Source organism: Musca autumnalis, unplaced genomic scaffold (assembly GCF_047663935.1).
Source record: "Musca autumnalis isolate F117 unplaced genomic scaffold, ASM4766393v1 scaffold_3, whole genome shotgun sequence".
NCBI classification, from domain to species: domain Eukaryota; kingdom Metazoa; phylum Arthropoda; class Insecta; order Diptera; family Muscidae; genus Musca; species Musca autumnalis.
Genome location: NW_027411866.1, coordinates 224540006 through 224557765, shown reverse-complemented (window position 1 = coordinate 224557765; position 17760 = coordinate 224540006). Strand labels below are relative to the sequence as shown.

Here is a 17760-nt window from a genome sequence, read left to right as displayed (position 1 = left end):
ATGTATGTATAAATATATGGAAATTTGTTATAATGAATAAAAGCAAATTACACACGTAAATATACTAATAATTATTACAACAGAATAGGTATGTATATATTTGTGATATATAAAATGAGATATAGAAAGAGATAATATAATAAGACGTATATATAGAGAATTTGCTATAAAATAAATAATTAACTTGTTTGCATTTTCATATAAATGGAAGATTTTGTTTTGCCAAGAACTTCATTGGGATTTTGCAGAAAATACTAGCTTTTCAAGAAGTTCTTTTTTTTCATAGTTTAGATGATTTTTCTTCTGTTATTCTTTTTTAAATATACATAATTTTATATAAGTTTTGTTCATAAAGTTGTTATTTTTTATATAATTTCAGTAGTAAAAACATTTTGTGCTCTTTGTTTTGGGTTTTTTCAAGTGTTGTTTTTGTGTTATTTTTATGTTTTTTTTTTTTTTGGTTGTAGAATAGAAAAAAGTAAGCCAGTGGTTCACAACTCGTGTTATGCGAATGTTTCTTTTTTGAGATTTTCCATTTTGTGGTTTTGTTTTGTTTCTTGGTTTTTTTGTCCCTTCTATGTTTAGTTAAAGCTTTGCTATTATTCCAAAAAAGTCGTAGAAGTTATTCCATGACATACACACGTCTCGCTGTGGCTGCACTACAACAACAATTATCGCAAAATGTTAAGCTTCAATTTGACAATGAAAAATGTGACCCAACTTTGCATTTTCGATTACGTTTTCATATTGGCACGATCTTTGGCACGTCGTTTGGCCAGCATTGAATCGGCTACTGGCCCCACATTGGCCGCCTGTGGAATAGCAATGGCCCGAAAGGTTGCATCAACCGCACCTCGCAAGGCGGCATTGGCTTCACGTGCCGTATTGGCATTACAGGTAAAACTTGTTGCGGTCATGGTTGTTGGCTGTTGTTGTTTTTGCTGTAATTCTTGTTGTGATGGCACATAATATTCTGTAAGACGCACGGAACCAGCTGCTTGCTCTTTTAACCATGGATGTTGTAAAATTTGGGCTGCAGTTGGCCGATTTTCTGGCACTATATGTAACATTTGTCCCAGCAATTCTTTTACGGAGGAAGAAATCGTGGACCAACGGGCTGAGGAGAAATCAATATGTCCCGATCCGATACGTTTTAATATCACTCCCGGCGAATCATTGGGTGTTGAGGCAAATGGCGTACGACCCGATAGCATAATATAGAGCAGAACACCCAATGACCATATATCACATGCCAAATCATAACCTTGACGCTTTAATACTTCCGGTGCAACAAAATTTGCCGTATAACAGGGTGTCATCAGTAGACCATTATCGGCACGTAATTGTTTGGCGAAACCTAAATTAAAGTTTAAAATTATGAATTTTAGGAAGGTTAATTGTTTCAGGGCGTGTTCAGTCGTTGTCTTCATCAAGTCGTCTAATTGCGTCGCATAATTACCCAGCAAAAATACTAATTACAAAACCCCTTACTAAATCATTATTTTAACAAGGGCATCGCACGAAGTGGATATTTTTTGACTCCTAAAATAAGGACTTGTAACATGGTGTTGTTAAAATAATGATGGGTGGTCAGATATTTGTCGGCGATTTAAGCTAATGTGGTTCCAACCTTTTGCTTTGTGATATAGTGTCCTATAAATGCAACATATCGCAGACAGAAAAATGGAGGGTTGGCGTTTTTATTTTGGATGACGACTTCTATTTTGTTTTTCAAAATAGTCAGGCTTAATCCCATAGTCGTTGTTTTAATATTTTATTAAAACAACTTTAATTTATTAGTGGGAAAAAATTGGCGATGGTTTCCAAGGGTAAGGCAGGGAAGACTATAGTTTCAGATCTCGCCACAGATCTTCATCAGTTCCCTTGTTTCTTGTTTTTCATCAAGAAACTTTTTATACCCAAGTGTCAATTGCCCGTTCAAATAGATACGTGTGCAAAGAAACACTCTGATCGAGAATTTCTTTGGCACTACCTAAACTCGAGCAACTTCACTTGCAAACAAAACCAAATCTTTCCCACTGGTATGTGTTCGCTGATTCTCAGCGAAAAACACATAACTAATTTGTTGGTATTGCATACTACAGCAATAGACAACATTTCGACGGTGCCCGGTCTCACAATTAGGAGGGTTGGCGTTTTTTATTTGGGATGACGATTTCTATTTTGCTTTTTTTATAAGCAGTCAACGAGGTATATTTCGTTAATATCAAAGTCAAGCTGAATAATTAATTTCCAAAACTTTAAATAATATTTTAGATATTGTATTTCAAAATAATTTTAGCAAAGAAAGAGTTTTTGTTTCCCAGACAATTTTCCTAAAATTACGTTGACTGTCAGCTTTGAATGATGGTGTGTACTGCCCTACAATCTTCTCTGCCTTACCCCTTGGCGAACAATGTCAAATTTTCTCGACATATAAATTCGTTGTTATTAAATATTAAAACAACAACAATCGTATAATGTCAGACTATTAAAAATCACACAATTGTTTTTTTTTTTTTTTTTTGTAGTTTAATTTTCCCACATTATACCTCTTTTATAACGCAATAAAACCCAATTAAATTGAATAATATTTTTTACACAGCATAATGTTCAGGTTCAGGGCAAACATTGCGATATTTCATTGGAAATTATTATCAATTACAAAGCAAATAAATATTATTAATGCACTCAACTAAGCTTATCACAATAAGTACTACATATTTATTTGAAAACAAATGAATTATTATATTTGTTACGAGGATGGTGAAAAAAAGTTTGGTTAGGGACATGTCGTCATCATGTCTTATCAAATAACTTAAATTTTGAAAAAGTCTCACCGAAAAAATCTCCTAAAATGGATTAAAGGGCAAAGGTGTTGAACTTTTACGAAGGAAGTACCTGAAGGAATGAGTCAACATATAACTGGAATTGTGGGGGGGTTACTCTGTATTGAGATGCATAGGGCAAATTAAATAATTGGTACTCTTTAATGCGTTTTCGTATCTCCTTTCGCTAAACCTGGCATCACCACACTGTGTAATACAAAAGCGTATGTCATAACCGTGCGTTAAGCGCAAATATCTTGGACCTATAGGCCTATCTAGACAGAGAAAATCAGTTTATTTTGAAAAATTATAACAACAAATAAAAAAGTATCAGTCGGCTTTACCGACAGAGGTATACCCTCAGCATGTGTATATTGAAACAATTTTTTCCCAAAATAAGTATGTATTTAGGGGGGTTTTAAAACTTTTCCGCGTTTGAACTGACAAAAATGTTGATTAGGATTAAAGATCGAAAGTTTTGCGGAGGAGCTACTAAAAAGAATGTATCGACATTAACCGTTATGAAAGTGGATCTCCAGCCGCAACATATGATGACATAGGGGGTTTTTACACTCTTCGGGCTGTTTGCTCAAGAAGTATGGACTTGCCCCTAAAAAAACTTTTACCATCGTAATTGAGGCAGCGAATGCAAGTTTCTTCAACAAAAATCAAAGTGATTCGATATTAGGTCTTAAAGTGAACTTATCCGAAACTTTGTTTGGGAGGTACCGGATGGAGTGGACCGATATGGCTTATCTTCAAACTTAAACTAAACTATGTTTGCAGGGGTTTTTTTGCAACTTTCATGCTATTTTCCCAGAAAGTATGGACTTGCCCATGATGAAACTTGTACCGTCGTATGGAGGGCAGTTAATACAATTTGCTAAAACAAAAATCAAAGCGATTCGAGAGATGGCCCTAAACTGAACTTTTCCGAAATGTTGTGTGGGAGGTACCCGAAGGAGTGGACCTATTGAGACCGTATTGGAACCACATATTACTCTGGTAGAAAGTTTATGCTATACAAAGTATGGACCAAATCTGTCACTGCCTTCAGGAGTTATCGTGCGCACAAACTTTCCGAACTTTTGTGGGGGAGGTACCGGAAGGTTGGACCGATGTAGCTCATCTTCGAACTTAAACTAAGTTTGGGCAAAATATTACGAAAGCCAAAATTTGAACCGAATCGGTTCATCCGTTCGAGAGTTATTGTGCGCTCCAGCCAGCAGGACAGACAGACGGACGGACATGGCTAGATCGACTCCAAATTGTCTGAAACACATTTCGTCCAAACATACTTGTGGTCTAAAACCATTATTTCGATGAGGCACATTTTCATTGTATCAAAGTGTATATACCCTCCTTAGCCTAAAGGCTGAGGGTATAAAAACATCTATCAAATTCATTTTCGTCGTCAATCAATGTCTTTTTGGTCTCCTATAAAGACAAAATTTCTTTATGGCCGTCTATAAAGAGTTCATTCAAATCGTCTATATAGACCCTCTACAGGTACCATTTTTTTGGACTTTTTAAACAACGTCGTCTACAATGACTCCCTGCAAGTCGTCTAGAAATACTCCCTACAAGTCGTCTATAAAGAGTACATACAATTCGCCTATAAAGTCTCCCTCACAGTCGTCTATACAGACTGCCTTCTGGTCATCGAAAATACACTATTCTGGTGGTCTATAAAGACTCCTTGCTTTTCGTTTATAAAGGGTGTGCTTTATAAACGACAATGACTCCCTATAAAGACTCCCTTCCAGCCGTCAATAAAGACCTTCTACAGTTCGTTTATAATGACTCTCTTCAGGCCGTTTGTTAAAACTCTCTTTTGATCCTTTGCAAACAAGTCGTTTTTAAAGACTTCCTACAAGTCGTCTAAAAAGATTGCCCACAATTTGTCTATAAAGACTCCCAAAAGTCGTATATAAAGACTGCCTAAATTATGTCTATAAAGACTCCCTAAAATCTCTCTTCCAGTCGGTTATAAAGACTTCCTACAAGTCGTCTATAAAGACTCCATCCAGTCTTCTATAAAGACTCCCTTCCAGTCGTCTATAAAGTCTCCCTTCATAGCCTCTATAAAGACTTTCTTCCCGTCGTCTTTATAGACTCCCTTCATATTGTCTGTAAAGGCCCTCTTTTGGTTCTTTATAAACGACGGTCGTCTATAAAGACTTTCTTCAAGTCCAGTTCTCTATAAACACTCCCCTCTACTCGACTATAGTCTCCTTCCTCTTCGTTTATACATACGTCCTTTCGGTCGTTTATAGAGACTTTCTTCCAGTCTTTCCAATAAAGACTTCATACAGTTCGTCTATAATGACTCTATTCCGGTCATCAGTAAAGCATCGATCGGCGGCCCTTAACTCGCGAGCAAGCAAAGATAGCTTCTCTAACCAATCACACAATTTAATTCCTTGAGAAAAACCATGCACTCACACAATGACAACAGTGTTTGCTCATATTTTTGTTGTTGTATGCGGAACCCTGCCGTAAAGACACCGTTCCGGCCATCTTGAAATACATCTTTCTGGTCGTCTGTAAAGACTCTTCCATTTCGCCAATAAAGGCATATCTCCGGTCGTATATAAAAACTACTTTCCTCATCATTTATAAAGACTCCTTTCTCGTCTTCTAAAAATATATATTGCATTCCAATCGCCTGAAAAGACTCCCGGTAGTATAAAAATACCCCCTTCAGTTCACCTATAAAGACTATTTTTTGGTCTTATATAAAGATTCCTCTATGGTCATCTAAAATGAAACCCTTCTGGCCATCTATAAAAACTCTCTTATGCCAGTAAATAAAGGCTCTCTATAAAGACTCACTTCGGGTTGTGTAAAACGGTTTACTTTTATAAAGACTCATTCTGGTTGCCTATAAAGGCTGCGTTCTAGTCCCCAATTAAAATTCCCTACTGATTGTTTTTTGAGGCTCCCTTTTGGTCGTCTTTAAAGACTCTCATTAGGTCCCTCGTCTATAAAGACTACCTTGTGATTGTCTATAAAGACTTCTTTTTGGCTGCCTTGTAGACGGATATAAAGACTTCCTTCCGGTCGTCTATAATGCTCCCTCTGGTCGCTTACAAAGGCTTTCTACGATTCGTCTATAAAGACTCTTTTCCGGTTGTCTACACTACTGCCTTTTATTCCTATGAAGACTTTATTCTGGTTACCTATAAAGACTTCTTCTTCTGGTCGTCTTAAGGACTCTTTCTTTCCGCTCTAATATTTCATAATGGTCTCCTAAGAAGGCTTTATTCTATTTGTCTATAAAGCTCCCTTTAGGTCGTCTGATCTTCTATGAAGATTCTGGTCACCCCTTTGGCCATCTATATATAAAATACCTTCTGATCGTATGTCGAATGTCGTTTTGTAAGTGCATAATGACTAATTCGTCGGGTTCTCACCCGTGTCACCTGGTCTGACAAATGACGTCACCTGGCAACCCGTAATTTCCCTTGGATCAGACCATCTCCCCATAATTGTCTCAATCAGTAGACCACCCGATTTCATCACCTCTGAACGCTGCACATTCGTCAATCATGGGAAAGCTGATTGGCCGAGTTTCAGAGAGTTCACCAATCACCGATTCAGAGAATTGCCCAATCCTTCTGATGTTCGGGTAGCGGAAAGGACGTTCCGAGACATCATCAATGCTGCTGCCGCTCGCCATATACCTGCTGGCCGAATACCCGAAGTAAGACCAAATTTCCAAGCAGAGGCGACGGGCTTAGCAAATGAGCGTGATGAGCTTCGTCCTTAGTCCTCCCCAGCATTAGAAATAGCTATCAAGTTGCCGATCATCAGCATGGATTCCGTAAGCAGCACAGCACGACAACAGCACTGCACGCCATCTTCACACATATGTATTTGTCGAGGACTCAACCAGGAGCGGCCGTGTGGTAGAACAGTGATGGTGGCGCTTGACTTATCAAAAGCCTTTGATACTATCAAGCACACCACGCTGTTCGAGGACATCGAGCAGACAACCCTCCGGCCAAGTCTGCAACGTTGGATAATCAACTATATGTGTGGTCGCCAGTCGTATGTGGTGTTCAGGAACAAGAAATCCAAGCCCCGTAGAGTGAAACAGGGAGTTCCCCAAGGAGGGGTGATATCTTCGGAACTGTTTAACCGCATTGAGATCGTAACGTATGCGGATGATTGTACGATCGTGGCGTCAGGTACCTACCCTGATGACATCTGTAAGAGACTGAACTCCTATTTAACCGATCTTACCACCTTTTTCCACGCGAGGAATATGCAGATATCCGCCACTAAATCGACGGCCACTCTGTTCACCACATGGACGGTATAGAAGAGAGTTGAATATCAGGGTCGATGGTAGCAGAATTCCGAAAATTCTAGGGGTCACATTCGACACCACTTTCACGAAGTGCGCGTGCACGCCACAGCTATCTGCGACAAACTGAAAATAGGAACAAGGTCCTCAAGTCCCTAGCCGGCAGCACTTGGGGTGCAGATAAAGAAACCTTGTTGACCACGTATAAAGCGATAGGTCGGTCTGTGGTAAGCTATGCGGCGCCAGTCTGATCCCCGAGATTATGTGATACGAATTGGAAAAAGATTCAAACTTTTGAAAACCCCTAAATACATAATTTTTGAGAAGGATTTTGTTTGTGTAGTCCATATTCGATAATCCATAGATGAAAGTTTCAATTAATACAGGCTGAATGATGGTAGTCCAATTCTCGGGTTAATAAGCCAACTATGTTCATCGCGGTTACGCAAGAAGGTCATACTACAGTAAGATCTTAATTTAGGCTGCGTCTCCTGAGTATTTCAACCATATAAGAACTTCGCTATAAGTGCAGTCGTACTATTATCTACTTTAGGACCACTCGATGATAGGCCATAATAACACAATTAATTAAAAAATTAGTTTTTAAGTTTGCTATTCAGAAGTATCTCTTATATTGATATCAGTACGTACATTTTTTTGTCAAAAATATGGTACCTACATACATTATATGTATAATAATATTAAGTGAACGACAGCGATTGTTCGCTTGAATTGTCCTATTAGTTACAAATTGACTTTTGTAATGGTTGTTTGACCCCATTCAGAGAGAGAAAGCAAAAACAAGGCAAACATGTGCTAATAGACACAGTGGGGGCAGGCCGGCGAAGGAAGCAAAGGATAGATGAATGTGTTACAAGGATTGCGTAGCAGTATGTAAATATACGCAGACAAATGCGGGCACACACACAGACATACATATAAAAATGGTTGTTATAGTAGTAAATCGCATTTTACAACAATATACAGTTGAACGAGGTTAAAATGAAACTCAGAAGCTGTTCGAAGTTGCTGGTATGAAATATTATAATAGAAGACCCAAAAGTGTATAGTCCTTGATTGTTGGGGACAATGTTCCACATAATAAGATTTGACTGTCTTTCTGTTTTTTCGTCTGTCAAAAAGAAAAGTTACAGAAACTTATTCTCTCTATACGACAAGAAAAATATTATTCAATTCACCGAAGAACCTACAACAATGATGACTCCTCCTTTGTCGTGTAAGTCAACCAAAAAGCCAAAGACCTCTGTCTGTCCAGCAGCAGCACCAAGCACTGGTAGTCATACATTACAAATGTTTAGTTGCTGTTATTGTTGTGGCTTCTTATGTTTAAGGGTGGTTCTAATAATAGAAATGTTCTTAGATGTAATAATAATTGAGGGTGTTTGTCGCGGGTCGTTTTTGTTGTTGATGTGCTGAGTTTCTGCATTTAGACTATGAGACACTGCTGTGTGGGAGGGTACTGCATGTTGAAAATGCGTGGGTCGCCTACGTCGCAATAAAAGAAAGTTGTTTGGCACTTTGACTGGTTGAGATTTTTTGTTTTGTGTTTTGAAAATTGTTTGTTTATTTGTATTTAACAACATGTGGTTGGTTGGTTGTTGCTTTAAAAAGAAGAAGAACATTTTGTTATTGTTTGTGAAAATGACTTGTAGGTTGTAGGGTACTTTAAAAATTTCCCCACGCTACACTAATTCTTTTAAGAGAAATGCCACATGAATTGAAAAAATGAAAAAGAAAAATTAAGCATGAAGCCAAAATAGAGAATTCATTATGTTAATTTAAGTATGTGTAGTATGGCGGCGAGTGAATGTCGAATTTTCGTATTTTCTGTGGATGTGCGTGTGTGTGGGAGTTTATTTAATTTGTGGTCTCGGCGGCACTCTAACCATATGTTGTCATATTTAGCTACCGGCTTATAATCTATTTCGGTTTATTTTTGTAATCTATTGTAGAAATTCTAAGTCTATTGTTGTTGTTATTCTTCTGTTTCTTATTGTATAGACAAGGATTAATGTGAGAGACTCAATGCCACAATGAAAATCCATTTGTTTATTTTGTAATTTGGAAGTCGTCGGCGGCAGGGCTTTTAAAATAATTTAAATAGTCATTATTCTCATGCGTATAGTTTATGAACATCAGCGTAATAGGGTTGATCAGAATAGTCGAGAAATAGGAATATTTATAGAGAGGTTCATGATTCTGACATTTCCAGAAGACTCATATACCCATTTTAGATTAAATTTATAAAATGATCCATTGAAATATGCTCTTAAAAACACTCACAACGATCTAGTTGTTTTCCAGGAATATTCCTTCTTCTGCCATATCAATGAGTTTAGCCTATAAAAACTCCCTTGTGGCCATCTATAAACTCGTACTCCTTCCTGATCAATTAGTGCTCCTGCCGTTTGCCTATACAAATTAATTTCTTTTTGCCCCTCTATAAAGGCCCATTTGCGGTCGTTTTTAAAAACCGCCCCTCGGGATCAAGACTCCCTTTGGGTCGCCTATAAAGACTCTTTCTGGTCGTCTATGAAGACCACATTCTGATCGTCTATAAAGGCTCCTTTCTGGTCGTCTATAATGACTCCCTTTTGGTCGTCTATAAAGACTCCTTTGTGGTCGTATTTAGAGTCCCCGTTCTCGTCGTCTATAAATGCTCACAATTCTGACAAAGTTGTTTTCCAGGAATATTCCTGAGGGGACAAGGAGAGATTTCTGCCATATCAACGAGTTTAGCCTAGTACTTGTACTCCTTCCTGATCAATTAGTGCTCCTGCCGGCCGCCTATACAAATTAATTTCTTTTTTGCCCTCTATAAAAACTCATTTGCGGTCGTTTTTAAAAACCGCCCCTCGGGATCAAGGCTCCCTCGGGATCAAGACTACCTTTGGGTCGTCTATAAAGACTCATTTGTGGTCGTATTTAGTGTCCCCTTCTCGCCGTCTAACAAGACCAGCTTCAGGTCGATTATAAAGACTCCCTTCTAGTCATCTATAAGGCATATCTTCAGGTCGCCTATCTAGATTGCCTTTTTGTGGTTATCTATAAAGACTTCCTTCAGGTCATAGCCTTCTTTCAATTTATAAAGAACCCCCTTCGAGTCGTCAATAAAGGCTTCCTTCCGGTCTATTATAAGGAGTCTATTCTGATCGTTTTTAAAAAATTTCTTCTGGTTGTCTATAAAAGCTCCCTTCTGGTCGTCTATAAAGGCACACCTTTGGTCCTCTATAAGCACACCACTTTGGCCGTCTATTAAGACTGTGATTATCTATAAAGACTTCTTTTAGGTCCTATCCTTCCTTCATTCTATAAAGAATCCCTTCGAGTCGTCTATAAAGACTACCTTCGGGTCGATTATAACGACTCTCTTTAGGTCGTGTATAAAGACTTTCTTCTGGTTGTCTATAGACGATCCCTTCTGCTCATATATACAGGCACTCTATAAACACGTACTCCTTTCTGATCAATTAGTGCTCCTGCCGGTCGCCTACACAAATTAATTTCTTTTTGGCCCTCTAAAACCGCCCCTCGGGATCAAGACTCCCTTTGGGTCGCCTATAAAGACTCCCTTCTGGTCGTCTATGAAGACCACATTCTGATCGTCTAAAAAGTCTCCTTTTTGGTCGTCTATAATGACTCCCTTTGGGTCGTCTATAAAGACTCATTTGTGGTCGTATTTAGAGTCCCGTTCTCGTCGTCTATAAAGACCAGCTTCAGGTCGATTATAAAGACTCCCTTCTGGTCATATATAAGGCCTCTCTTCAGATCGCCTATCAATACACATCTTTGGTCGCCTATATAGACTTTTTGTGGTTATCTTTAAAGAATTCCTATCCTTCCTTCAGATCCTATCCTTCCTTCAGTCTATAAAGAATCCCTTCGAGTCGTCTATAAAGACTCCCTTCGGGTCGATAATAAGGACTCCCTTCAGTTCGTGTATAAAGACTTACTTCTGGTTGTCTATAGAAGATCCCTTTTGGTCATCTATACAGGCACTCCTTTGGTCGTCTATGAAGACACCATACTGGTCATCTATAAGGACACCATTCTGGTTGCTATAAAGACACCCTTCGGGTCGTCTATTATGACTGCCTTTTGTTGGTTATCTATAAAGACTTTCTTCAGGTCATATAAAAGCTACCTTGGTCGGTTATGGTGGTTATCTATAAAGATTTGGTGTATAAAGACTTCCTTCTGTCTGAATGTCTATAAAGACTTCCTTCTGAATGTAGACTATAAAGACTTTCTTCTGATATTGGGGAGAATTACTGGAAGTTGTGGACCGGTATTGCCTTATGAAACTAAGTTTGGATATAATATAACGAAGACCAAATGTTGGACCAACTCGGTTATTGCGCTCTCCGACCGCCACATATGGTGCCATAGGGGGTTTTTAAACCCTTCCGGATGTTTGCTCAAGAAGTATGGACTTGCCCCTGAAAAAACGTTTACCATCGTAATCGAGGCAGCGAATGCAAGTTGCTTCAACAAAAATCAATGTGATTCGATAGCAGGTCTTAGAGTGAACTTATCCGAAATTTTGTGTGGGAGGTACCGGATGGAGTGGACAAATATAGTCTATATTTGAACCTGATCTATATCTAGTAGATATATTAGGATGTGTAAAGTATGGACCAATGCGGCTACTCCCTTCAAGAGATACCGTATGAACAAATGTTCCTAAAATTTTTGAACTTTTGTGGGGGAGGTACCGAAAGGAGTGGAACTATATAGCCCATCTTCGAACTTAAGCTAAGTTTGGGCAAAATATTACGAAAGCCAAATTTTTGACCGAATCGGCAGATCCGTTCGAGACTTATCTTGCGCTCCAACCTCCTCACACGGTGTCATAGGGGTTTTTTTGCAACTTTCAGGCTATTTTCTCAGGAAGTGTGGACTTGCCCCTGATGAAACTTGTACCGTCGTATGCAGGGCAGTGTATACAAGTTGCTAAAACAAAAATCAATGCGATTCGAGAGATGGCCCTAAACAGAATTTTCCGAAATTTTGTGTGGGAGGTACCCGAAGGAGTAGACCGATTGAGTCCATATTGAAACCTTATATAAGTCTAGTACACATATCACGATGGGCAAAGTATGGACCAAATCGGTTACTCACTTCAAGAGTTATCGTGCGCACAAATTTTCCGAACATTTTCTAACTTTTGTGGGGGAGGTACCGGAAGGAGTGGACCGATATAGCCCATCTTCGAACTAAAACTAAGTTTGGGCAAAATATTACGAAAGCCAAAATTTAAACCGAATCGGTTCATCCGTTCTAGAGTTATCGTGCGCTCCAGCCAGCCAGACAGACAGACGGACATTGCTCAATCGACTCAAAATTGTCTGAAACACATTTCCTCCAAACATACTTGGGGTCTAATAAAGCCATTATTTCGATGAGGCACATTTTGCCCGTATGAAAGTGTATATAACCTCGCGTTAGCACAAATGCTGAGGGTATAAAAATATATGACTACCCAGAAATTCAAATGAAACAGGAATTAGCCAGGACTGACGGAAACCACTCTACGCCACTCTAGTTATGAGCGAGGATGACCTTAATGGGACCCTTAAAATTATCCATTGTAGTATAGAGAGACAAAGTACGCAACTCCTCCAGCTGGACAGGCTTGTTCCGGACGAGCAGAGTGGGGACAACAATCCGAAGCCTCTATGAAGACCCCGGTGTTGAGCAAAAAGCCCACTGCCTCCGGCAAAGGGGTGGAGTGGAGCGAACCCGAGCGGGCCAAAAGGAACTGAAACAGGCTAATGAGTGCACCTCCAAACCAACTGACACCTCTAAGGGGCGTCGACTGTTGAAGGGATCTGCCACAAAGTCCGATTCTACTCCAGAAGACAAAGTAGAAGCTTGAGGAACCAGGGTTACCTGGTATCTCCACTGTCAGTATGGAAGATGGTTAGATGATACACAGCATAAATCTGTAAAGCCAATTCGTTCTTCCGAAGGTCCACAGCCTTCGCCTAAGAAGACGATGACTTCGCGGTTGGTCGACCCATCAACTTTGTATGCTGATGCCGCTGGGCATAAAGCAAAGGAGGAAAGACCAAGTACAAAAGTGACCTCCAAGGCGCATGGTCGAGGGCTCAAAAGCACATACGCCAAACCGGCCCCAGTGGCAATCGGTGTCGACTTTCAAGTGAAAATCATCGAAAGAGCTGAACTTGACGGTCAGCGAAAGTCACTGGTTGATTTTTGAAGCCGGTCTTCGGATTGCCGTTGTCTCTGGAATGGTAAATCAGGAGGATCGACAGTTTGTTTTATGCAGATGCAATGGAAAAAATGCTAATTAAAAAACGTTAGAAAACATGTTGTTGATCAGTCCACCTGCAACAAATCGGCTAGACTCGTCTGTCACTAACATAACCTCAAATTGGTTTCATCTATATCCACTGGACAAAATGCGACCTGTTGGAATCAAATTGTGAAAATGATTAAAATATTTCAGACAATTATTCTAAACATATATTTCAGACAATATTTTGTCGATGAGTCGAGTTGCAATACTTCAACTTGGCACGTCTTAAAATAACATAACCTCAAAATTCTTTTATCTAGATCCGCTAGTCAAAATACGACCTCTTGGAAGCAAATAGTGCGAAGATCATTTATAAATTTCAGACAATATGTTGTCGACTGCAGTCCCGCTGCAATGCTTTAACATGACGCGTCTGCCACAAACATAACCTCAAATTTGTTTCATGCAGATCCACTGAACAAAATGGGTCCACAGCGTTGGCCACCCCAAAAACTTATACATTTTAAATGGAGTTTTATTGGGTAGCCGGTGTTAGAATTTTTATATAGGTGAAAGTATTAAATTCCCTTCGGAAAGGCGTCCATCCATTTCGTGGGAATACGACCCACGACCTCCCGATTCTTCTTTTATAGATTTTTATCTGGGGAAAGTCCATACTTCCCAAGATATGGGCCTTGAAAGTAAATAAGGGCCAATATTTCGGCAAGGACTACCAAAGGTAGACATGGCAAGGAGATCCGCGAGGGAGTACACTTGGATCACTATGACATTTTGAAAATAGTTAAAACTTTCTAGACCTATATAAGTGAATGAGCGGATTTCCGGATTTTCTACACGCCATTGTTATCAGCACAACAAGGACTAGCTATAGTAAGCAATATCGATTCTATGAAACTTGAAACCCATTAACAGAAACTTGTTTCTTTTATTTCTCGATACGTCCACTTTCTGCTTTAGATTGCCATTTACGATTTTATGGTCTAAAAATGTAAACAATGTAAATAAATACTCATTGAAAAAGCTCTTACTGGCTCTCCCCGAAGATAATATTTCGAATTCGGTATTGACTCCTATGCCGCATCCCCCTTTTCATTTTGCCTTTTCATTATTTCTTTCTCTAAGTCCCGGTCCACACTACCGTGAATTTCATTCAAAAATTTCATGAAATTAGGCGTTCTTAAATCGAATTCCTCACTGCAGCAATTTTAAGATTTTACTCTACTATAGAAGTCGATCTAGAGACGCATAATTTCATGAAATTTTTTCATTGAAATCACTCTAGTGTGGACCGGGACTAATGAATCTCATTTTCTAATGGCCTAACCTTAATTGCGTGAGAGAAGTAATGAACAACACGGTTGTCCTGCAAAATAGTAAAACTTTAAAAATAAAACAAAACATTTCCGTCCTTTTTTCTGTCCAACCAGTCCACATTTTGTTTCATTTGAATTACTCACCCAAATCACAGAGTTTCAATGTCTCCGGTGTTTGCTTCATACTGGCATAAATCATATTCGATGGCTTTAAATCACGATGCACCACACCATGTTCATGCAAATAGGCCACTGCAGATACCATTGTCCTTAGAACGGCGCTCGCTTCACTTTCACACATTTGCCCCACAGCCAAAATGCGATCTAACAGCTCACCACCCTTCAGCAATTCCATTACCAAATATGCCGATGAGGAATCTTCATAGACGGAAAATAGTGTAACAATATTTGGATGATTGCCATAACGCAGCATAATTTCAACTTCTTCCCAACAATCTGATGAGGAGGAGTTAGCCATATACGCGGCCTTTTCAATAATTTTAACAGCAAAATGTTTCTTTGAGGCTTTATGTTCGCAAAGGCGACAAACGGAAAAGGTGCCACGACCCAACTCCTGCAATACGTTGTAGTCGTTGTGGAAATTACCCGGTAAAACACCAGGCAATGTGCGTGCAGGTTCTTGACATGGCAGATAGGGTGAGGGCGGTGATTGCGATTCATTGTTGAGGGTCTGCTCCAGCAGTATGGGGGCAACAAAACTAAATCCACGAAATATTTCATGGGCTGAGGCAGAAATGGGTCCTCCAGGTGAGTCTCTGGGCGATTTTGAAGTGTATTCCACATCAAAGTAGAAGGCATCATCACGCGATACGGCAGGTATAAATGGCGGTCGTACCTCTTTCCTTTCCAGACGCACCCAATCGATGGTGGCAAAGAAACAATGGGCCTTAATATCCAATATACCATTGGGTCCTGCCCCCAAACGATTTTGGGGATTGCGTTTGAAGAGGGCCCTAAGCAATGCTTGAGCCTCGGGGGATAGATTTTCTGGCATACCCAGTTTGGATCGAAGGATTTGTGTCATGGTTTCCTGCCTTGTTTGGCCATGGAATGGTAAATTACCAGTCAACATTTCATACATTAGGACACCAAACGACCACCAATCGGCAGCAAAATCATGACCCTTGCGATTGACAATCTCTGGAGCCATATATTCCACAGTACCACAAAAACTATAGGTTTTCGAACCATCCAATGGTTGCTTGGACAGGCCAAAATCCGTCAAGGCTATGTGGCCATTTTCATCTAGGAGTATATTTTCTGGTTTCAAATCACGATAAATAATACCCAAGGAATGTAAATGATTGAGGGCCAATGCCAATTCAGCTAAATAAAATTTCACATCTTCTTCGGTAAACATAACCTCTTTGGAAAGTCGTGTAAAAAGGTCACCACCACGTAAAAAATCCAATATCAAATACAATTTACCCGGTGTTTGAAAGGCATAGTGCAACTTTACGATAAAAGCATGGCCCACATCAGCTAATATTTTACGTTCGTTTGTGCTACGCACTCTGTCCTTGATCTTCAAGGTGGCCTTTTTCAATACCTTCATGGCGTACAAGGTACCCGCATCTTTGCCAATGATTTTACGCACCAGAAACACTTTGCCGAAAGAACCTTCGCCCAGTACACGAAGTAATTCAAATTGTGAAGGATCTGCTTTGTCATGGCCTTCTTTGATGACCTCCCGTATGTCAAATTCATTTTCCCTCAGTTCACAATCTCCTCCACCCGCACCAGACGATGAATAACATTCTGAATCACTTAAATCCATTAAATCATTTGATGATGCATCCAGATGCTGGTGTTTATCCAAAGCTGCCTGCAGCTCTGTGGTTTCGATGCGTAAGCTTAACGGGTCAGTGGCCAGCTGTTGTTGGTGCTGATGATGTTGTTGGCGTCTTTGGCAATTCGAAACCGTTGTTATACCAGTACTCTCCTCATCTGTGGGTGTGTGTTCCATTGGCGTTACCGCCAGGCTACTGCAGCCGGATGAAGTAATCTGCATACGGGCCAGACCCACATGTTCGTTGAGATTACAGAGATTCGATGAGGATGATGACGATGAAGGGGGTATATTTGCCGCTGTGGTTACGCCCAATTGCTGCTGTTGCCTTAGATCTTTGTGAAGATCTGCCAACGGCATGGTGGCGTTAAATGTGAACTGCTGGGACGCTAACGTGATGGCTGTTTTCTGTTGGCAAGGTTTCGTGTATCAAGGAAATGTCAAACTGGAAATCAACGTAGAAGACACAATCCACCAAACACAACAGAAGTAATTATGCAGGCAGTAGTATTTTGCAATTTGTATTTTTTGTTGTGTTCCGTCGTCACACACAAAACAATAGAAACAAACAGCGACGCGACCGAAAAATGTATGAATGATGACCTCCCAACCAGCAGACGAAGGCGTAGGCGAGCGTGACTGGCCTTCACTGGAAAAACAACATTAAATGAAACGCGTTTACTTCCTTCGTCCGAAGATGAAGATTCCGTATGTTATTTTCCGTTTTAACCACTGGATTTGTTTTTTAACTTTCTATGACAACGAACCAGCGTATATTTTTCTTTTTCAATAACTTTTCTTAGCTTGCAATCTTCATTACTGCTTGGTGTATTTATTTTTTCACTTATTGATGTTGTTCACAAAAACACACATACTCAAACAAACTCACGTACATACTGCCAAAGAATAATTGACAATTAATTGTCAACATGACAATGTTAGTTAGTGCAAGTACCCACACAAGTATCGTATAGTTCCAGCAACTATTGCTTTACTCAATCCATTGCTCGTTGTTGGTGCAATACAAACAATAAACAGAAACAGCTGTTTACAAGATTTGTGCGTTACTTGACTGCACTAACTAACTTCATAGTGAGTGAGTCAGCTGTCAGTAATTTCAGCAAATTAATAAAATGTTTTGGCAACTTTTGCTATATTTGTAGTGTTGCCAACCACTATTGCCATTTTGTTAG

The 17760-nt window shown here is 39.6% G+C and overlaps 2 protein-coding genes across 3 annotated transcripts in view; both read right to left on the bottom strand.

The window, feature by feature from the left end:
- The window catches only part of LOC141399023 (uncharacterized), a 167533-nt gene that overhangs the window by 29141 nt on the left and 120632 nt on the right, over window positions 1-17760 (bottom strand). The gene's annotated exons all lie outside the window — the stretch shown is intronic.
- S6kII (Ribosomal protein S6 kinase II) lies at window positions 427-17586 on the bottom strand. Its single transcript, XM_073976980.1, has 2 exons — window positions 14902-17586; window positions 427-1357 (listed from the first exon to the last, which is right to left on the bottom strand). Exons 1-2 carry the CDS (start codon window positions 16925-16927, stop codon window positions 735-737), a joined length of 2649 nt encoding a protein of 882 aa, XP_073833081.1. The 5' UTR covers window positions 16928-17586; the 3' UTR covers window positions 427-734.